We start from the raw sequence: 22,597 nt of genomic DNA, 5'->3' as shown, positions 1-22,597 counted from the left end.
AAGACACAAGAAACAGCAAGAATGAGAGGTGGGGGAGGGGAAAATTCCTCTTCACAGAAAAATGCTGCCAGCTAATAAAATGGAGAAGGAATAGCAAAATTAGAAAGTCATCACTTTGCAACCACCAGTGTGATAATCAACTCAAGTGAGGATTATCAACGGATGCTAAAATCACCGGATGGAAGGTAGCTGAGGAACAGGATAGCCATGGAGTCTCAAAGTGTCACCCCACAGATTACTCACTAATGACAAAGGAAAACAGATAAGCTTACAATGGAGAGATCGGATAAACACCTATTCGGCCGCATGCTCGCACTGAGGATCAACAGTAATGGGACCAACTGGTGGCAGTATGAGATCCAGTAAGAAGCATTCAACTTCACCTGTGTAGTATTTTCACTAAAAATGTTACGACTTAAATCTCGTCATGAAGGAGCAACCAGAAATCCAGACTGATTTTCTATTTGTGGGGCATCTACAACCAGACTGAACTCTAGATTACTGAGAATGACAATGCTTTTCCTCCCCCAGGCTATTCATCTTCTAGCCATCTTTTTCTTGAGACAGAGTCTCACTCTGTCATCCAAGCTGAAGCACGGTGGCTCGATCTCAGCTCACTGCAACCTCTACCTCCCAGGTTCAAGCAATTCTCCTGCCTTAGCCTCCTGAGTAGCTGGGATTATAGGCGTGCACCATCACCCATGGCTAATTTTTGTATTTTTAGTAGAGACGGGGTTTCACCATGTTGGCCAGGCTGGTCTCAAACTCTTGACCTCAGGTGATCTGCCCACCTCGGCCTCCCAAAGTGCTAGGATTATAGGTGTGAGCCACTGCACCTGGCCCTTTTAGCCAGGACACTGGAGTGAGCTGATTGTACACTTTATATGTTGGGAGTTAAGGGGGAGGAAGGCATTAGGCTCAGGGGCACAGAGAATGCACAATTAAGAAGCTGAAGCACAGATGGATCTGTGCATGTGTGGTGCAGAGGAGAAAGAGAAGGATTGGGGTTTGAGGTACTTACTTCCCGGATGGCCCCATCACAGACTCGAATGACATTAAGGAACGTGGGCATGACCTGGGGCAGGAACTGCACACATTTGAGTCCCAGGGACTTGAAGATGAAGGTGATGGCCTGGACAACCATGGTGTGATGATGAGAGAGTGACTGGTCTCGGAAGATCCGCATCAGGGCCACCATGGACACAGCTGGGTAGAACTCATCCAGAGGCAAGTTTCCCATGTTGACCAGCATTTCACTAGTGCTATAGTCAGCTAGGACAAAACAACAGAGAGTGTTAGAGCTACACATGGCATGACGTGACTTCAGGCAGAGCACGGTTAATAACAAAAATAACAAACAACGTCCTAACAGACATTAGCATTCATATCTTTCTTCCTAGTATGTTCTAACACTGTTGGGAATTCACTATTAGGAACCAATGAATAGCCTCTCACCATCAAGGAGTAAACGGTTTTTGGCTTTTCTATTACTCAAACCACAAAAGCCTAAAACAGTATATGATGGGTTGGTTTTCTCTAAATTGCTCTGTTTAATTTAGCTTCTTACCGTTCACAACTTCATAACTGAAACCATCAATAAAAATAATTACTCCCCCAAAATAAAGTAAAGGGAATTAAATTAGGCAAACATCTGTTCAGCAGCTCCTTGGTTCCCCTAGGGAATTCAGACAAGTTGGTAGGCAAATACTACCTACCTGACTTGAACAGTAAGGACCTCAAGGACTCTGACGGTGGCAGCGGGGGCAGCGGCAAGGGAGGGAGGTATACTAACATGAAGAGTGCAGCGAGGAGGGTAAGAACTAAACAGATGAAGAGCTGGGCTGACTGGTGCCATGAATAAGGAAGAACATCAGGAGCAGCATGGCTCAGGCCCTGCTCTCAACAGCTATGGGGCTGACAGAATGACATCACAGGCATGCCTCTCTAACACCAGAAGAGGAAGAAATCTGAAGCAATATGATCCCATCTAGAAAGTTCAGAAACAATTTATTTTGGGGTAATAATATTTTCCTGGAATAGTTGGGAGAATCAATGTTAACTTTCTTTTTATTTTATTTTATTTTATTTATTTATTTATTTTTTTAATTGTACTTTAAGTTTTAGGGTACATGTGCACATTGCGCAGGTTAGTTACCTATGTATACATGTGCCATGCTGGTTTGCTGCACCCACTAACTCGCCATCTAGCATTAGGTATATCTCCCAATGCTATCCCTCCCCCTCCCCCCTCCCCACCACAGTCCCCAGAGTGTGATATTCCCCTTCCTGTGTCCATGTGATCTCATTGTTCAATTCCCACCTATGAGTGAGAATATGCGGTGTTTGTTTTTTTGTTCTTGCGATAGTTTACTGAGAATGATGGTTTCCAATTTCATCCATGTCCCGACAAAGGACATGAACTCATCATTTTTTATGGCTGCATAGTATTCCTTTCAATGTCAGAAATAGGCCTGCCCTGAGGGAATATGGGTTAAGTCTAGAAAACCCTCCTGCAACCCCATACCCCACCCCCATTCACTCAGGCTACTTGTCAAAAGGCAACGGGCTATACAAAAAGTATCAAGGTGTGGTGGCACACGCCTGTAGTCCCAGCTACTTGAGGGGCTGAAGCAGCAGGATCACTTGAGCCCAGGAGGTCGAGGCTACATCATGCCACTGTACTTCAGCCTGGGTGACAAAGTGAGACCCTGTCTCCAAAAAAATAAAATTAAGTTAAAATAAAAACAATAAAAGGCAATGGGCAACAGACCACCAGAAATTATTCCACCTGTCTAACTGGAACCTTGCACTCATTCACCAACCTCTCCCTATTCCCCCTCCCTGAGTCAATTAAAAATAAAACAAACCTTTAAAAAAAAAAAAAGGCGTCCAGGCACAGTGGCTCATGCCTGTAATCCCAGCATTTTGGGAAGCTGAAGCAGGCAGATCACTTGAGGTCAGGAGTTTGAGAACAGCCAGGCCAACATGGCAAAACCCCTCCCTACTAAAAATGCAAAAATTAGCCAGGTGTGGTGGTGTGCACCTGTAGTCCCAGTTACTTGGGAGGCTGAGACAGAAGAATTGCTTGAACTCGGGAGGCAGAGGTTGCAGTGCTGTATTCCAGCCTGGGCAACACAGTAAGACTCTCCATCTCAAAAACAAACAAACAAAAAAAGGCAGTGCAGCTCTTGGGCCAGACCATTTCATGGAAAAAAGAGCCCCAAATTTCTGATTGCTGCTAGTTTTCCCTATGGCCCTGAGCCTCGCCTCTGATTTCCCTATCAATTAAAACAGGAATAATCAATTCTATCCTCTTCTTCTGTAGATACCATGGGAATGAGAACCATCAAAGAGGCACTAAGAAAGAATGAGAGATAGATAGAGGTGATGGGGTGATAATGTGTATCTCTTGCATTGGCATCAAAAAGCAGACAGACTTGGCATGCCAACCCTTGACAAAGAATCTAGACAGACATGAGGACTCTGGCCACAATGGGAAGCAGCAACCCTTCTGGGATTCAAGAAGAAACTACTGACTTTTCATTCAAAAGTTGCTACATGAGCCAATATCCTATAATTTCTCAGTAATCCAGCTCCAGACTTTCTAAACACAACCAGCAAGGGCTCTGTGAGTGAGAACTTGGCAAGTCTTTCATGGCTACCCCCAACTTACAGGAATCCTGACTTGACTTGGATTCTGACAGGCTGACAGCAGAGGCATCCCGGGACTGGTCTATCATGCCAATGTTCACTTTGTGCTTGTAAGGATCCAAAGCCCCTAAAAGCCCTAACACACGGATGGCCTGGGTGGGAAAGGGGAGGGAAAAAAGAAAACAGTCATCACAACATGATTACAACAAGTATCACGGATACTCCTCTCAGGTTACATAATCCCCAATTCATATCCAAATGACCAGCTACATGAACAAAATTGGAGAGGGACAGGAAGTCTGACTGACACTGTCAGAGCATGTTAATGCTGCAACCTTCTCTCTCTTGCCATCGTCCCAGCAAAGTCTTTAAAGACCAAGTTTGCCACGTCCCCTACCTCTCTGCGTGTACCCTGGTTCTGCTCAGTCTTCAGAAAATTCAGTAGCACCTCAAGCAAAGTAGGGTACTTCCTGTAGGGCTCTACTACATAGCCAGTGCTGGCCACCAACTGTCCCAGGGTCCACAGAGCCACCTGGATAGGCACAAGAACACGATTCAATGAGCCAGTATGAGAGAAAAGAAAGCATAGTTGAACTCTTTGTATAATGATTATAATGAAGTGTTAGAGGCTGTAAGAAGAAAAGAGGTTTCCAGTAAAGACACTAACCATGAGCAGAAATCCCAAAAGGGCATAAAACCAAGGTTGATCAAGCACACAACCCTGCAACAATCACTGGATCAAGAGACAAAGAAAATTCCCAGCTTTCTCAAAGAAAACACATCATTCTTCCATATCCCAAATGATTAACAGGAGATTCAAAAGGAAATTAAGATTTTTTGTTGTTGTTGAGACAGGGTCTCACTGGAGACTGGAATGCAGTGGTGTGATAACAGTTCACTGCAGCCTTAATCTCCTGGAATCGAGTGATCTTCCCATCTTAGCCTCCTAAGTAGCTGGGACTACAGGCACACGCCACCATGCCCAGCTCTTTTTTTTTTTTAGTAGAGACAAAGTCTCATCATGCCCAGGTTGCTCTCGCTCTGGAGCTCAAGCAATCTTCCTGCCTCAGCCTCCCAAAGTGCTAGGATTACAAGTGTGAGCTGCCATGCCCAGAAATAAATTAAGACTGTTCTTAATTTTAGTCTAGTCATCTAATAGCCTCAAATTGGGAAAGCAGAACCAGGGCTGGGCAAGGATGAGCTAAACTTCTGTTCCCTCATAGGCAGTGGCCAAGGCTTTCTTTTTCCCTCTGAGAGCTAGGGCTCTGACAATTGACCTGCATTTTCTTTTGTATAGACAAAATGGCACTAGTCAGCCCCGATAATTACTGAAACTGACTCTGGGTCAGGACAACAGGTAATTCTGGTTTCAAATCTTTCTAACTTTTACTCATTCAACAAATATTTTTGAGCACCTACTATGTGTCACACTCTGTTCTAGGCACTGGGTGAGGACACTAAGGTGAATAAAGAGAAGCAAAGTCCCTAGACTCATGGGGTCTGTCTTGCTCAATCAGGAAGCAGTAATACTCACCTGCCTTTTGGCCAACAAAGAGGAATCCTGGAGCATGTCCATGATGATAATAAAAAGTTCATCAACCCATTTCCTCATTTCCAGGCCACTAACCTGCAAAATGAAAAAGAGGGTGGCAGAAAGGGTTAGAAATTCTGGCATTAGAAAGTATTTTGGAGGCCGGGCACGGTGGCTCATGCCTGTAATCCCAGCGCTTTGGGAGGCTGAGGAGGGCAGATCACCTGGCATCAGGAGCTCCAGATCAGCCTAGCCAACATGGTGAAACCCCATCTCTACTAAAAATACAAGAATTAGCCAGGTGTGGTGGCACACACCTGTAATCCCGGCTACTTGGGAGGGTGAGGCACGAGAATCACTTGAACCCAGGAGATGGAGGTTGCAGTGAGCCGAGATCACACCACTGCACTCCAGCCTGGACAAAGTGAAACTGTCTCAAAAACAAATAAATAAAATTACAAAATTTTTTTAAAAAGCCCTCTCTTCCTTTCTCCACCATCATGGTGTGTGCCTGACTCTGATTCTTGCCATTCTTCTCACAAGACTTTCAGAATTAAGCAATTCCTGGCCAAGAAACAAAAGTAAAATCGTCCCATTCCCCAGTGGATTCGGATGAAAACTGGTAATAAAACCAGGTACAACTCCAAAAAAAGACATTGGAGAAGAACCAAGCCGGGTCTATAAGGAATTGCACATGAGATGGCACACATATTTATGCTGTCTGAAGGTCATAATGATATTACCATATCAAGCTGAAAATGTCACCACTATCTGGAGAGTTGGACATGTTTTATTGAGAATATATTATTTCTCTCTGAATCTGTTATGAATGCATTGTTGGCTGGGTTCCGTAATAAATATGTGAGACCTTTCATTTAAAAAAAAATAGTATTTTGACTTCCTTAGAGGTGAGTTTCTTTTCCACCCTATCTCCGCTATGGAAAAAGTAGCTGCCCCTTTACCTGTGCCAATTCTCCTATTGTTGCTAGGACATTATTGATCACACCTGGGTTTGGATCAGGGTCTGGATCTTTCAGTTTCAAAATTAATGCCTAGAGAAAGAAGTTATGAGAAAATGAATGCAGATTAGACTCTACTAGAAACCTTTCTTTTATATAAGTAAAATTCACCCAAGAGACCATCTCAGTCATAAAGAAATTCCTTCTAGGCTTTATGAATCCAAGATTTCTCTGGAATGTAAATTCTCAAACTTTTCTCCATATGAAGTCTAAGTCTGACATGTGAGAGAGCTGGGAAGCACCATAATGTGAAAGTATTTCTCATGTCTCCTCTAAACCGCGTCTCAGTGATTGTTCATCCAGATTAACATACATTATAAAGGACTTCACGTGACTCTAATGTGTTGAGATTTGAAGGTTGTTTCAGATTTTCAAGCTCATTTTTTCCTCATTTTGGGCGAGCTATTTTATGCTACTATCTACTACTTCTCCTTTCCAAACATCTGTGATGATGTGCCTGAAGCATTAACTCTTACCTCTTGTAAGGACAGCACTTTCCTGCAACTGATAAGATTCTTGGTATTCTTTAACTGAAAGTGCTTGATATGGCCCTTTGGTCTCCAAGCGTGAGAGCAAAGAAATCACCTACTTTGTTCAGTGTACTAGTGAACACTGCAACACTCCCATCTCCCCATATGAGCTGATGACAACGCACAGAGAAAGCACCAGCCTCTCGGTTTGTGTTACCTTCAGAATAGGCTCCATGTAGGGGCGGATGAGTCGGGGGGCATTGGAGACCAGGTGCCCCAGCATGCGGGCACTCTGCTCTTTGATTCTTCCAATCCCACTGTGCTCCAACTCTGTCAAAATCTGTAGGGAAGAAAGGCTCATATGTTCTCTATGGCAGAAGACATTCTAGAGAGAGACTGTGTCCAACAGAAAAAGTGGCAGGGAACTGGGGGAAAAACCCAGACCTCCACGACAGATGAAGTAGCTGCTAGATACTCAATGAGCAACAGACATTTCTGCAACAGGCAGAACAGCCTTAGATACAGCTGCGACAGGAAGAAAAACTATTCGAAAACCTGCTCCCTTTCCTTTTATCACAGCACTCCAATGTCCCATGGTCCTCTCTAAAGCAGAGCTTTTAACCATGTAGCACAGCCAGAGAAGACTGAGAAGACCAACAGGGAGAGCTGTGAGTAGGGTTCTATAAAAATGAGGAAAGAAGGTAGGGCCCCTTGGGAGAAAAATCTTTGTCCAGACAGCAAATTACTGAAGACTACAAATAATGGCAAAGGAATCAAAGAACAGTTAGAACAGCTATGATGCCAAGAGAAGTGCTGATACTCTGTAGCTGTTTGGGGCATATCTAGATAAACCTCAATAGGTGGGGATCACACTGGCAGGATCCCCCGAAGCCTTACTGACTGGAGATAACACATTGGTTCTAGCTGACATCCTTAGGACACCAGCAAATCAGCATATCATGCTCATGGTGACATAGACAGCATAATATAGACAGATTTCTGGATAAAGCTGCCAGAAGGAAATCGATGAGCAGTGACAAAAGCAGATGTCACAGAGCTCAGGTTAACTCAGCTACCCAGAGGAGTCTACAATTTAACATTACATTTTGTCTTAGGTTACTGACTTAATAACCTGACTTTTCTGGATTCCCTTGGCAGCCTGTTTTCCCCAGTCATAGCAGACCACAGGGAAAAGAAATGAAGGGGATGCTGAGAATAGACCTGCAGCACCAAGAAGACATGGCTGACTGCAAGGAAATGTGCCTCACGGAGCAGAGCCCAACTATCTGCAGCAGTGCAGGGCCAATCCAAAGAACCCCAGGTTCACTTAGAGCCCGAGAGCCTCACTGCATCCTAATAACAATAACCAATGCCCACCCTGATGACCAAGACCACAAGAAAGGCCAAAGTCGGCCAGGCACAGTGGCTCATGCCTGTAATCCCAGCACTTTAGGAGGCTGAGGCAGGTGGAATGCTTGAGCCCAAGAGGCAGAGGTTGTAGTGAGACGAGATCCCACCATTGCACTCTAACCTTGGTGACAGAGTGAGATTCTGTCTCAAAACAAAACAAAACAAAACAAAACACCAGAGCCTTTACCAAGGCATGAAAATGTACACCTCAATTTGGAAAAATCTATATCAAAGTTTAAAAACAAAAAAGAGTAATTTTAACATTTCGAGGGCTAAATTCAGTACATAAATTCATTCAAAGGAGCTTCACACTCTGCAATATTGAAAAAATGAGATGGCCTGATAGCTTAATATCAGCTTTAAGAAGATTAGAGCCAGCCGGGCGAGGTGGCTCACACCTGTAATCCCAGCACTTTGGGAGGCCGAAGCGGGCAGACCATGAGGTCAAGAGATGGAGACCAGCCTGGCCAACATGGAGAAACTCCGTCTCTACTAAAAATACAAAAATTAGCTGGGCGTGGTGGCGGGCGCCTGTAGTCCCAGCTACTCAGGAGGCTGAGGCAGGAGAATCGCTTGAACCTGGGAGGTGGAGGTTGCAGTGAGCCAAGATCACACTACTGCACTCCAGCCTGGCGACAGAGCGAGACTGCATCTCAAAACAAAAAAGAAAGAAGATTGCAGCCACGCCTGGCTTGTTGACTGCTATATTCCCAGTGCCCAGCAGTACCTGGAACATAGCATGTGGTCAAAAAGTCTGCTGACAGAATGAACATATTGATATTCTCATTAGGAGGTATTTCTTATTTTTTCCTTTTTTTTTTTTTTTGAGATAGGGTCTCACTCTGTCACCCAGGCTGGAGTGCAGTGGCACAATCACGGCTCACTGCATCCACAACTTACCAGGCTCAAGTGATCCTCCCACCTCAGCCTCCTGAGTAGCTAGGACTACAGGTATGCACCACTACACCCAGCTAACTTTCGTATGTTTTGTAGAAACGTGGTTTGTCATGTTCCCCAGGCTGGTCTTGTCAAACTCTTGGGCTCATGTGATCTGCCTGCCTTGGCCTCCCAATGTGCTGGGATAACAGACATGAGACACTGCACTCAGCCGTTTAGGAGATATTTCTACGCCAAATTAACTTAGCATGATTTGAGCTGGCAGGCTCAACAGTGATTTCACGTTTTTTTTTTTTTTGAGACAGAGTCTCGCTCTGTCGCCAGGCTGGAGTGCAGTGGCGCGCTCTCGGCTCACTGCAGTCTTCACCTCCTGGGTTCAAGCAATTCTCCCTGCACCAGCCTCCAGAGTAGCTGGTATTACAGATGCCTGCCAACATGCCTGGCTATTTTTTTTTTTATTTTTAGTAGAGATGGGGTTTCACCATGTTGGCCAGGCTGGTCTTGAACTCCTGACCCCAGGTGATCTGGCCACCTCGGCCTCCCAAAGTGCTGGGATTACAGGCGTGAGCCACCACGCCCGGCCTTCAACAATGATTTCTATTCCTTCCTATAACTGAGGAATGTTTTTAAGACTTAAAATGACAGGCACTTCTAACGCAGGCCGGCAGTTAAATAAATCATTACGCTAAAAATAGAAGTGCCAACATAAGTACAACTTCCTAATTTGTTGACTGATGATATAATTTACAGCCACTTTATAACAAATTGTGAACAAACAACATTTCTCTAGAGTGAGCTACATATATTAATGATTTTCTATGTTTAAGTTCCTTATATGTTATAAAAAGTGTTTACTTCAAAACAAACCATGAAGGAGGATCAGGAAGCAAACAGTGAGCAATGGGGACAGGAAATGACTGGGTGAGCAACATAGAGACCCACAAGAGGCAGGTGGAAATAACTTCACCAGGCAGGACTGGACCATGTATTGCTCACCAGGAGGCCACAGATCTTACTCAGGGAGGTGAAGACAAAAACTGAGGAGCCATGTCTCCAGAGCAATTCTACCTTACGCTACAGACCAAGCAGCTGAGCTTGGCATTCTCATATTATTTAAGAACGAAAGCCAGGATCACACACTGGAGCAATGACTATTAGAACAAATAGTGGAAACGGTCTCACATTGGTTATTTTTGTGAAGAACAATGGCCTCCGTGCTTGACCTGGCACCAGCAAGAAAAGCAGGAGAGCTGAAGGATAGGGAGGCGCTGGGAAGTCTGACACCATCTGCAGCAGATCAATCCAGCAAGCAAAGAGGGCCAAGAAATGGGATCACTGGCAACTTGCCAGGAAAAAGAAAGAGCTGCATGAGAGGACTCTGAACCACCTTGGAGTCATATTGACAAAGGGCTCATGAGGTGATGAGCACTGGAACTGCCATTATAAAGCCAGGGAAACATTTGGACCCTTGCAGACAAATGTGGCTTTTACCAGGTACCTCAATCTTTCTCCCCCATCCTTGTCCTCAACTCCGCTTCCTCAAGCAGTTCTCACAGCGAGAGTCCTGTCTTCCCTGCCTGTGGGTCTGGCCATCACCTCGGTTACCTGGATGAGCATCTTGCGCAGGAAAGGCATGACAAAGGCAGGGTTCATGCTACTGAGTCGGCCCACAGTGCAGATGGCCAGCTCCCGGATCTCAAACACCTGGTCATTCAGAGCCACAAACAAGGCCTGCAAGTTCTCCGCCTGGGCCAGGTGTGCATCAAAGCGCTCGTCCAGGGACGCCAAGACACAATAGCGAATGTCAGGGTCTGCAAGAGCAATGGAGCCTTTGAACATTTCTTCATGATCCCATCACTCCAGCCCTTCCCAGCTTCTACCTCCACTGCCATCAGCGTAGTGGGAAGATTCCAGATGCTTTTTCTCATCTAACCTCTGTCATTCTTTTCTCTACTCACAAGAGTAAAAGACAAAAGAATTAAAGGTAGATTATCTTACACCAAAGGCTACAGTAGCCATGCCTAACACGCCTTGGCAGAGAAATAGCTGAATATCAGCTTGTTGAGGCCGAAGAACTCTAGAGAGGCCATGTAATGAAACTGGCTACTCCCAATTGTCCTAAGCTCCTTAACTCCCCTAGATTCCTTCTGTCTGGGAAGCCTTACCAGGATCTGTTATCCCAACTACGAGCAGTTTGCTAAGCACATCTGCCACCACTTGCACTGCGGTCTGGCTAACCACATGAGCATGGCCACTGATGAGGTGGATGGAGGGTGTGAGCAGGCGGGAGCAGGTGCGGGCAGCCTCCATGCGGATCTCCTTGTGCTCACTGTTCAGGAAATGATCCGCACAGTGGCGAACAAATTGGGTCAGAGAGTGGCCTGGATAGAAAGGCAGAGAGAAAACAGAATAAACACTGCTGCTGTAGACAGGTAGGTCTGCAGCTTGCTAGCTGAATTTTCCATTTTGAGGCTACTAATTCTACTTTCAACTAGACATTGATCAATACGATACTGACCCGGAACTCTTCTTCTTTTTTTTTTTGAGACGGAGTCTTGCTCTGTCGCCCAGGCTGGAGTGCAGTGGCGCAATCTCCACTCACTGCATGCTCCGCCTCCCGGGTTCACACCATTCTCCTGCCTCAGCCTCCTGAGTAGCTGGGACTACAGGCGCCTACCACCACGCCCGGCTAATTTTTTTTTTTTGGTATTTTTATTAGAGACAGGGTTTCACCATGTTAGCTAGGATGGTCTCGATCTCCTGACCTCGTGATCCGCCCGCCTCGGCCTCCCAAAGTGCTGGGATTATAGGTGTGAGCCACCACGCCAGGCCTGACCCAGAACTTTTAAAGGGTAACAAGGGGGATTTCAATCAGCAGAAAGGTAAAAGGGGGTGGTGAAGGAGCAAAGAGACAGATAAAAGGTATCCCCCAATCCTAGCCTTTTTATATTCCCTTTAAATAATAAATTATTTTGTTTTATTCCAACTCAACCCCTTACATTCTCAGAGGATAATACAATTCTTGATCAAATTTACCTTGCCTCTTTTAGTTCCCGGATTTAAATACCAGACAAAGAGTCTATGTAGGCTGGGTTTAAACATAGCTACTTTCTATTCACTAGAAATAAATTATCATGGGTGTGAATCAATGTTAAGTGGAGGAACTGCAATAGAGAAACCATGGGTGGCTGTCTCCAGACAGCATGTTCAGGCTTTCTGTACTTGCTTGTTTCCCCACATTCTTGACCAATACTACCTATATGATCTTAAATTTCAAAAGTATCAACTTCTCCCCCTGAAATATATCTCTGTGGGGTATTATTATGGGTTTATTTGCAGTTTAGAACTACACAGTACAGTACTTTCAGAAATCATACCGCCAGCCGGGCACAGTGGCTCATGGATATAATCCCAGCACTTTGGGAGGCCGAGGCAGGCAGATTACTTGAGGTCAGGAGTTCCAGACCAACCTGGCCAACATGGTGAAACCCCATCTCTACCAAAAATACAAAAATTAGCCGAGTGTGGTGACACGCACCTATAGTCCCAGCTACTCGGGAGGCTGTGGCAGGAGAATCGCTTGAACCCAGGAGGCAGAGGTTGCAGTGAGCTGAGATTGTGCCACTGCACATCAGCCTGGGCAACAGAGAGACTTTGTCTCAAAAAAAAAAAAAGAAAAGAAAAAAGAAATCATACTGCCATAGACATGGAAACACCCAAAAGCCCCTACTTATACATTTCAAAGCATTACATACCATCTCAGCTACAAAGAAGTGGAAAAGTGAGGACGTGAGGGGGATCTGTCTCTGAAGCATTATTTCCTTGGATCAACGTATACTTTCCCTCAAACCATTTGCCCCCAAACTCAGTATGGGACAAAGAAACAAAAGTAGGAATTACCAATACGTGGAAAGAGTCTAGGAAGGATGAGCTACTACAGAATCAGCTACCCTGTCTTTAGCACCCTGGCAAGATCCAGGAATCCTAGATACCTTCATTTCTTTCCCAAAGTTTCCAGCATCTCTCACTATCTTGGCAAGAGCCATTGTAATTTCTTACCTTCAAATTCAAAGCTGCCAAGCGTTCGGAGGGCAAGAGTGATGCTGCCCACATCGCTGGCCTCAGGGAGGGTCGTGAGGCCAGGAGAGGCCAGCTGATGGGCCAGGCCCTTGGGCATGCCTGGGTGGCGGAGGGGTTTGTGCATAAGGACCAGGGACAGCATTTTCAGTAGCCCATCTTGAATGTCCTTCTTTAGCTGTGGAATCTGACGGCTCAGGTCGTAGAGCACTGCAGTGAGGGCAGGGCTGAGGGGAAGGAAACAAGTCACATAAGGGCTGGGCACATGACACTCAGTCTGTTCTTGGGAAGAAACAGCTTTCTCTCCCAGCAAGGGGATCAGGCCTCTGTTCTTCAGAGTAGAAAGGATATTATAAAATAAGAATAAAAGTGTAAACTCTCTTGGCTTAGTCTCAGGTCTCCAAACAATCTATGAGTTTCTGGTTCTTGCCACAGAAGACTTGCTCACTATAATTCAGCCACTACAGAAGACCAAGTCTTAACAAACACTCTGGGAAGCAGATTAAGAACACTGTCCTTATTTTACAGATGAAGAGAACTTAGTTTAGGAAGCTTAAGCAACTTGCTCAATAATAATATACACAATATTTGCAAATATTTATTGAGTACTTCCTATATGCCAGGCATGGTGCTAAGAGTGACTATACCATGAACCCACAGCAATCCTAGGCAATAAGAATTACTATTGCACCCACTTTTCAGATTAAAAAAAAAAATGAGGCCAGGCGCGGTGGCTCACACCTGTAATCTCAGCACTTTGGGAGCCGAGGTGGGCGGATCACAAGGTCAGGAGATCGAGACCATCCTGGCTAACACAGTGAAACCCCAACTCCACTAAAAATACAAAGAATTAGCCAGGCGTGGTGGCAGGCGCCTGTAGTCCCAGCTACTAGGGAGGCTGAGGCAGGAGAATGGCGTGAACCTGGGAGGCGGAGCTTGCAGTGAGCCAAGACTGGGCCACTGCACTCCAGCCTGGGCGACAGAGCGAGACCCCTTCTCAAAAAAAAAAAAAAAAAATGAGGCTCGGGGAAATTAAATAACTTAGTCAAGATCATATAGAAAGCTAGTGATGAAACTAGGATTCAGTACTAGCCTGTGTGTTTAGTCTAAACTATCCTGTCCATCCAATTGAATGTGCAAACAACCATGCCTCACTCTTTTAACATTCCCAACACTGGGGGCCAAGCCTCACACTGATACAGGGCAAGCTCAGGTTTCTGACACCCACCTTAGTCCCACTGCCAGCATGGGCTCCAGCAGCTCCTTGATATCCTGCTGGATGCCTGGCCCCATTGCTCGAGCCAGCATGCTGATGCAAGTGAAGACTGTGGCGTCCACCTGCATTGCCTTCTGCCTCCTGTAGAGAAATGGAGAGTGGCTAGTTGAGACATAATGACATTCTTTAATGTCCCACCTCAAAATCACCTTGGGGCAAGGAGAGCACGTTACTCAGGCAGGGCTACCACAGATGGGTATGCAAATTGTCCAGAGCACAGTTCAAAGGGACCCATCACATCACAATTACTGTAGATTTGTACATTTCTACAACAATCCAGCAGATGGCAGTAAAGTGTCTTAAGGAAGGGGCCTTTTTTCTGAATTCACACAGCTATACCATATAGGTTATTGTGGTGCTCACCGAGATAATTATGTAGGAAGAGAGCTGAACAATGTGTTCATCAGGGACAAGAAGGCAGTACACAGCCATCATATGGAAAGAAATTCTTCTATGATGAGAATGCTGGGCTTTAGAATGGGGCCAGGCACAGTGACTCACGCCTGTAATCCCAGCACTCTGGGAGGCGGAGGTGGGTGGATCACCTGAGGTCAGGAGTTCGAGACCAGCCAGGCCAACATGGCGAAACCCTGCCTCTACTAAAAATACAAAAATTAGCTGGGCGTGCTGGCACACGCCTGTAGTCCCAGCTACTTGGGAGGCTAAGGTGGGTGGATCACTTGAGGCCAGGAGTTTGAGACCAGCCCGGCCAAAATGGTGAAAACCTGTGTCTACAAAAAAATACAATTATTAGCTTGGCATAGTGGCACGTGCCTGTAATCCCAGCTACTCAGGAGGCTGAGGCAGGAGAATCGCTTGAACCTGAGAGGAGGAGGTTGCAGTGACCCAAGACCGTGCCACTGCACTCTGGCCTGGGCAACCAAAGTAAGACTCCATCTCAAAAAAAAAAAAAAAGAATGAGTGGGGCGTATTAATTCACCACAGCAATCTTCGCTAATAAACAGGGAAGTATAAAGACAACCTGAGACAAAGGATGATGAACACTGACCCCCTCGCCTTAGCGAAGACACCCCGGTCTCTCCATCTGGCAGGATGCTGAGGGGTTTTCTCATATTTTATTCGCCAGGAGGTTTAAAGAGGTGGAATAACTTATTCAACTTCAGCGATGAGGAAAAAGATGACCCTTAGGTCCCTTCAGTTCCAGTCGAGGATTCCTCTCTTTAGGTCTTATATCAAAATAAGACTTTTAAAAGCCAGAGAAAAAAGCAAAACTAGCAGATTCCCAGTAAATAATAACACTGAAAATAGCATTGGCATCTCACATGTTCTCAGGGTATTCAACCTCCCCAAATATTTCATATATGTTATTTCATTTGGAAAAGCTTAGAATTCAACTAAGGAAGGGCTGTTCTTCATATGATTTGCTATACCCTGGAGTTTAATGATGCAAAAAATGGGCGTAAGCTCCGTGGATCTGAGATAGAGCATCCTTCCTCTCCAACCAAATGGAGTGGAAGGTGAAATCATAACAGAGGTGCTTACTTATGGGCGAAGTCCTTTGGGGGCAGGGCCGCTCGGATGATGTCCAGCACGCGAGGCAAATAGACCTTAAACTCAGACCTCACAGCCACGGAAAGTAGCCCCAGGGCTTGGAAGGCCGCTGTACGTTCCTTCTCCTTCTTGACACAGCTTAGGACATGGTTCATGGTATCTTGGAGATACTGGGTATCTGAGCACAGAAAAGACAAAGTAGATAGCTCCAGGTCAGGGTTAGGGTCTACATATCAACAGTCAAAGGTCCTATAAAGCAATTCAGTTTAAGAATAAATTAAGAAAGTGGCCAGGCACAGTGGCTCACGCCTGTAATCCCAACACTTTGCGAGGCCAAGGAGAGAGGAGTGTTTGAGGCCAGGAGTTCGAAACAGCCTGGGCAACACAGTGAGACCCTGTCTCTACAAAAATAAAAATTAGCCAGGTGTGGTGGTGCATGCCTGTAATCCCAGCTACTCGGGAGGCTGAGGCAGGAGGATCACTTGAGCCCAGATGGTTGAGGCTGCAGAAAGGTGTGATCGTGTGCAGCACTGCACTCAAGCCTGAGTGACAAAGAGCCTGTCTCAAAAAAAAAAAAAAAAACCCAAAAAACGTAAAAGGTTGCCAAAACAATATCACGGAATTGTCTCCATTACTGTTACATTTTCACTCAAGAATTACATGCTCTTGCTGAAGAAATATATGTCAAACCTTGTTTAAAAACAGAAGATCATCTAAACAATTTTACATTATAATGAAATTTGAAGTACAGTCATGGGCCGGGTGCAGTGTCTCACACATGTAATCCCAGCACTTTGGGAGGCTGAGGAAGATCACTTGAGTCCAGGAGTTTGAGGCTGCACTGAGCCAAGAGCCATGCACTCCAGCCTGGGCAACAGAATAAGACCCTGTCTCAGGTGCAGTGGCTCATGCCTATAATCCCAGCACTTTGGGACACCAAGGCAGGCGGATCACCTGAGGTCAGGAGTTTGAGACCAGCCTGACCAACATAAAGAAACCCCATCTCTACTAAAAATACAAAATTAGCCGGACATAAGGGTGCATGCCTGTAATCCTAGCTACTTGGGAGACTGAGGCAGGAGAATCGCTTGAACCCGGGAGGCGGAGGTTGCAGTGAGCCGAGATCACGCCATTCCACTCCAGCCTGGGCAACAAGAGCAAAACTACATCTCATTAAAAAAAAAAAAAAAAAAAAAAAGACCCCATCTCAAACTAATAAAAAACCAGTACAGGGTCGGGCGCAGTGGCTCATGCCTGTAATCCCAACACTTTGGGAGGCCGAGGCGGGTGGACTGCCTGAGCTCAGGAGTTTGAGACCAGCCTGCACAACATGATGAAACCCCGTCTCTACTGAAATACAAAAAATTAGCCGGGCATGGTAGTGCGCCTGTAATCCCAGCTACTCGGGAGGCTGACGCAGGAGAATCACTTGAACCCGGGAGGCAGAGGTTGCAGTGAGCCAAGATCGTGCCATTGCACTCCAGCTTGGGCAACAGAGCAAGACTCTGTCTCAGAAAAACAAACAAACAAACAAAAAAACAGTACAGTCGTGTGCCACTTAACAACGTTTGGGTTAACAATGGACCAGGTATATGATGGTGGTCCCATAAGATTATAATACAGTATATTTTTACATATCTTTTCTATGTCTATGTTTAGATACACAAACATTTACCACTGTTTTACAGTTGCCTAGAGTATTCATTACAGTAACATGCTGTACAAGTTGTAGCCCAGGAGCAATAGGCTACACCACAGAGCTAGGTGTAGAGTAGGCTATACCATCTGGGTTTATGTAAATACATTCTATGATGTTCACACAAGGACAAATTCTCCTAAGACGCATTTCTCAGAATGTATCCCCATCGTTAAGCAATATATGACTGTAATACTGAGCACTGTTTGCAATAAACAGGCCATTCCATTCAGCATAGGCCTGGAAATCATTTTGCTATTACCTAGAGATTTTTATGACAGTTATATTTAATAGAAGAAGATTTAGTCTATAATTTGGAAAGCCACATGTATATTTTCATTAAGTTCACATAAGCCAGTGTGCATGGGTAGGTGATTCTCATACAATCCAAGCTAAAGTGTTATTTCTCCTCTGAAGGCTGGAATTTCCTGATTCTTGCTTTTTGTCTATTTATTTCTTCTCTTTCATTGATGTTGGTCCCAAGTCCAGGCACCAGTAGTACACATAAAATAGGAGAGAAGGGAAAACCACACATCCCTTAGGAAGTTAGGGGTACTGAAAGCTACCAGAACCACATTTAGACAATGAATTAGACTTCTAAAATAGCACATGCTATGACAGCATTTACTCTGAGAAATGTTTTCTCCCATGGCTCTTGTGGTCAAATGACAATGAGGCATGCTGGGGCTTGAAGACAGGTGACCAAGGAGATACAACCCTAAAATTAGAGTGGGTCAACAAGAAAAACTAAGGGGATAGCATTTTGGCAGGAAACGGAGTAAAATCAAGAGTATAATTTCTTGGCAAGGCGCCACAGCTCATGTCTGTAATCCCAAGCACTTTGGGAGGCCAAGGCAGGAGAATTGCTTGAGCCCAGGAGTTCAAGACCAGCCTGGGCAACACAGTGAGATCCCATCTCTACAAAAAATAAATTTAAAAAATTAGCCAGGAGTGGAGACTCATGCCTGTGGTCCTACCTACTTGGGAGGCTGAGGTGAGAGGATCGCTTGAGCTCAGTAGGTCATGGCTGCAGCGAGCTGAGATCGCATTACTGCACTTCAGCCTGGGTGACACAGCAAGACCCTGTCTCAAAAAAAACCCCAAGAGAGTATAATTTTCTTTCCTGGATTTAGCATCCTGAGATTAGAAATCTGACTGTAGAGATTCTAGTCCAGTCTTGGAGTATTTTTTTATATTTCTAAAGCTTATAATATTGAGAAGTTTAAGCAATAACTTCCGGAAAACTGCAAGCTTTAAACAAATAGTACTTATGCAATGAAGCAAATACTTATACGGTGTGCCCAGGCTGAATGTCACTGGCATATTTTAGCATATTTAATAAAACAACCTTGACTAACCTTAAAAAAGAGAGCAACAACAATAACAAACACCCACATCAAAAGAAGAAATCTAGGGCCTTCTGAGCCTTTGTATCCTGCTGCTAGGCAGCCTTCTGAACTTACAAGGGTAACTTACAAGGGTAATGTGCCAGACTTTGATCAAATTTGGCCTAGTTATTAGTTCCTTTTGAACCACAGACTTTCAATCCAAGATCATTTAAGCTCTACTGAACAGCAGCCTGTCTGGTCATTAAAAAAGAGAAAAGCTGCTGGGTGCCAGGCCAGAACAATAGAAACTAACAAAATACGGGTGATTTTCCTTCTGTTATTTCTCTCTGGTTCAGTAGTTTTATGTGGCGAATTGTCATGTCCTAACCCAACACGTTCTACTTCTTTCGAACAGTGTGTTTAACATCTGACCAGCTACATTTCTCCTGTGGTTTATCTGGGCTGGGTGGCATGAAGTGAGTCTGTGTGCTAGGGAATAGGGTCTGCTGAGGGCCAGGCTGGCCTTTTGCTTATGTTCCTGGCTCTCAATGAGTCCTGAATGCTTCACTAAGCACAGGCAATGAGCACCACGGTAAAGTGGGAAGAGATGTTCAAGACTGGGTGCCTACACTCAGCAAGTAGAGAGGTAAGACAAGGACATTAAGTATGAACAGGCAACTGGAGCATTATAAATTTTACCTCTACCCTATTTCCAAAACATATTTGAAGTAGCTTGAGGAGGCTGTAATAATATATAATGGTTTCCACTTATTAGGGCTCTGTGCCAGGCACTATAGTAGATGCTTAGACATAAATGCTGCTCATTTTGGGAGGCAGAGATTGTTATTCTGATTTTACAAGTCAGGAAGCTGAGGCCCAGGTAGGTCAAATAATCTGTCCAAAACCTCGTGGTTAAGGGCGGAGGTGGGGTTCATCTCAGGTCTGATGCCAAACCTTTCCACAGCTGAGGGCTATGATGGAAGAAGGAAAGGACATTTACAGCTGGAGCAATCTAGGAAGGCTTCGTTGAGAAGTTGGACTCTGAGTTGGGCCAGCTTCAGGTGCCAGGGATTGATGCTGCCTGCAAGTGGTGAGGCAGCTTGGTGACCACCTCAGGGACAGAAGCAGGACGATCCCCAAACCCTCCCTGACTCACAAAGCTTTGACGTAGATGCTGCACAGTAGCTACATCAAAACTGCCCTTCCTTTGGTCTCTTTTAAGTCTACTTGTGAACTTGTTGGCATCCATACATGAAAATTTGCTTGGCCATAGAACTGCCTCTCTGTTCTGACTGTTCCTGTGTCTGCTGCCTCTGACATTAGAAAACCTGAACTAAATAGCATTGAAATTGGACACGAGACAAAGAAATCAGAGATTTGTTGGCGTTGCTTCAAAGGAAAAGATATTTGGCTTTTCTGGAATCACCTGTTCCCTGTTTACCCTGAGATGGGTAATGATGTCTTCCATGGACATCCTCACCTGTGAAGGCAGAAGGTCGGAATGCAGCCAAGCGGGGCAACAAATTAAGGATTGTCATTTGGATCAGCGAGTTCTTGCTATTCCTGCATTTCAGCACCCACTGGCACACCTGAGAGAGGAAGGATAAAGGGTTGGCAGGGGAAAAGTGAGGTGTGGAGCTTAGGAAAAGAGGGAAAGGGCCTCTCACCACTTACCTGATCAAATTTCTCCTCCATCAAGTCTCTGCAACACCGGCTCTCCACCAGGGTGGACTTAGCTGGACTGGGGGAGGTCCCAAATCCCATGAGGCCTTGGTGAGAGCTGTACCCCAGCAGCCCCACCAAGGCATTTGACTGCTGGGGCTGTACAGCCTGGAAACTGGTGAAGGGGGTAATGTGACGAGGTTTTGTTCCGAAGCCCATGAGATCTTTGCAGTACTTGTCGTGTACCAGCTGCTGCTGTGTGATTTCTTCCATTTCTTCTCTCAGACGCTATATATATGAGGAGGAAAAAAATCATCTTTACTTATGACTGGCATTCAAACTGGGCACTGTGGATTCTACAGACAATTACATTTGCCTAATCCCGAAACGCAACTACTTCCAAAGTGAAGGGTGGCCACTCTTCATGTTTAGGGTTACAATTTCCCCAGAACCTTGCAAGGGACCTGATTTTGTTCTAAGTTAGGCAGAAGAGCACCACCTATTGAACAATAAAGCAGCAGCAGAGGGCTGCCTTGCCAAGGGTTCTCACCTCCCAGGACTCCTCACTTGGTTTGGAAGGGCTGACTTGCATACTGCTGTGACTACTGACCTAGGCCACTGCAATGAGGCTTGCAAAGGTGATGGGAGCTCCCCTGCCAGCATCCTGTTAAGGACTGTCTGATCTCTTTCTTCTCCCTAGAAACCCAGGTAAAAACTTATGCAGGCCGGGCGTGGTGGCTCATGCCTGTAATTCCGGTACTTTGGGAGGCCAAGGCGGGCGGATCACCTGAGGTCAGGAGTTCAAGCCCAGCCTGGCCAACATGGTGAAACCCCGTCCCTACTAAAAATACAAAAAATTAGCTGGGCGTGGTGGTGGGCACCTGTAGTCCTGGCTACTCGGGGGCTGAGGCAGGAGAATCACTTGAACCCAGCAGGCAGAGGTTGCAGTGAGCCAAGATCGCACCACTGCACTCTAGCCTGGGCGACAAGAGGGAAATCTGTCTCAAAAAAACAAAAAACAAAAACTTAACCAAATAATTTTCTCAGAATCCTAGGATTCCACAGGTAGTATGGAATAAGCTGACTGAGAACTCATGTCTATTACCTTTACAATGGGCTGCTTAATCACTCATCCTGAGTCAGGCGCAAGGGCTCACGCCTGTAATCCCAGCACTTTGGGAGGCCTAGGTGGGCAGATCATGAGGTCAGGAGTTCGAGACCAGTCTGACCAACATGGTGAAAACCCATTTCTACCAAAAATACAAAAATTAGCTGGGTGTGGTGGCACATGCCTGTACTCCCAGCTACTCGGGAGGCTGAGGCAGGAGAATTGCTTGAACCCAGGAGACGGAGGTTGCAGTGAGCCGAGATCACACCAACTGTACTCCAGCCTGGGCAGCAGAGCAAGACTTGGTTTTGGGGGCCAGGGGAGGGGGGTTGGGGACTACTCATCCTCCAAGACTCCAAATTGAGAAGGAGATTCAAGTTTTCCAAACTTCTAAACTTTTCTTGACACACATATTTTCACTTTTCAGAAAATCTTGTCCTCTCCTCTTGTCAAAGTCACCAGTGAGTCTTTTTTTTTTTTTTGAAACTAAAACACTCCATCTTTATTTACTTATTTATTTATTTATTTATTTTTTATTGATCATTCTTGGGTGTTTCTCGAAGAGGGGGATTTGGCAGGGTCATGGGACAATAGTGGAAGGAAGGTCAGCAGATAAACAAGTGAACAAAGGTCTCTGGTTTTCCTAGGCAGAGGACCCTGAGGCCTTCCGCAGTGTTTGTGTCCCTGGGTACTTGAGATTAGGGAGTGGTGATGACTCTTAGCGAGCATGCTGCCTTCAAGCATCTGTTTAACAAAGCACATCTTGCACCGCCCTTAATCCATTTAACCCTGAGTGGACACAGCACATGTTTCAGAGAGCACAGGGTTGGGGGTAAGGTCATATATCAACAGGATCCCAAGGCAGAAGAATTTTTCTTAGTACAGAACAAAATGAAAAGTCTCCCATGTCTACTTCTTTCTACACAGACACGGCAACCATCCAATTTCTCAATCTTTTCC

The 22,597-nt window shown here is 45.4% G+C and overlaps 1 protein-coding gene and 1 pseudogene across 6 annotated transcripts in view; one reads left to right on the top strand and one right to left on the bottom strand.

The window, feature by feature from the left end:
* MTOR (mechanistic target of rapamycin kinase) overlaps nt 1-22,597 on the bottom strand; it is a 157,150-nt gene that overhangs the window by 121,880 nt on the left and 12,673 nt on the right. For 5 of the 6 annotated variants that reach the window (XR_010148262.1, XR_010148265.1, XR_010148263.1 and 2 more), the window contains exons 7-19: nt 20,542-20,817; nt 20,348-20,456; nt 15,835-16,021; nt 14,284-14,412; nt 13,038-13,282; nt 11,144-11,359; nt 10,584-10,789; nt 6,889-7,011; nt 6,145-6,234; nt 5,186-5,278; nt 4,049-4,183; nt 3,674-3,803; nt 1,022-1,272 (exon numbers count right to left, since the gene is read on the bottom strand). Coding sequence is in view for 3 of the 6 variants with exons in the window: in XM_016953950.4 (XP_016809439.2) it covers nt 1,022-1,272; nt 3,674-3,803; nt 4,049-4,183; nt 5,186-5,278; nt 6,145-6,234; nt 6,889-7,011; nt 10,584-10,789; nt 11,144-11,359; nt 13,038-13,282; nt 14,284-14,412; nt 15,835-16,021; nt 20,348-20,456; nt 20,542-20,817 (2,190 nt within the window). In the remaining 3 variants the exon portion in view is untranslated. The remainder of the gene's footprint in view (nt 1-1,021; nt 1,273-3,673; nt 3,804-4,048; nt 4,184-5,185; nt 5,279-6,144; nt 6,235-6,888; nt 7,012-10,583; nt 10,790-11,143; nt 11,360-13,037; nt 13,283-14,283; nt 14,413-15,834; nt 16,022-20,347; nt 20,457-20,541; nt 20,818-22,597) is intronic. The other variant, XM_063786339.1, reaches the window with a different exon arrangement.
* LOC107973485 (large ribosomal subunit protein eL39-like) lies at nt 5,720-5,953 on the top strand (annotated as a pseudogene).

Source organism: Pan troglodytes, chromosome 1 (assembly GCF_028858775.2).
Source record: "Pan troglodytes isolate AG18354 chromosome 1, NHGRI_mPanTro3-v2.0_pri, whole genome shotgun sequence".
NCBI lineage: Eukaryota > Metazoa > Chordata > Mammalia > Primates > Hominidae > Pan > Pan troglodytes.
The sequence above is the reverse complement of the archived record's forward strand: the minus strand, read 5'-3'. Positions and strand labels throughout refer to the sequence as shown.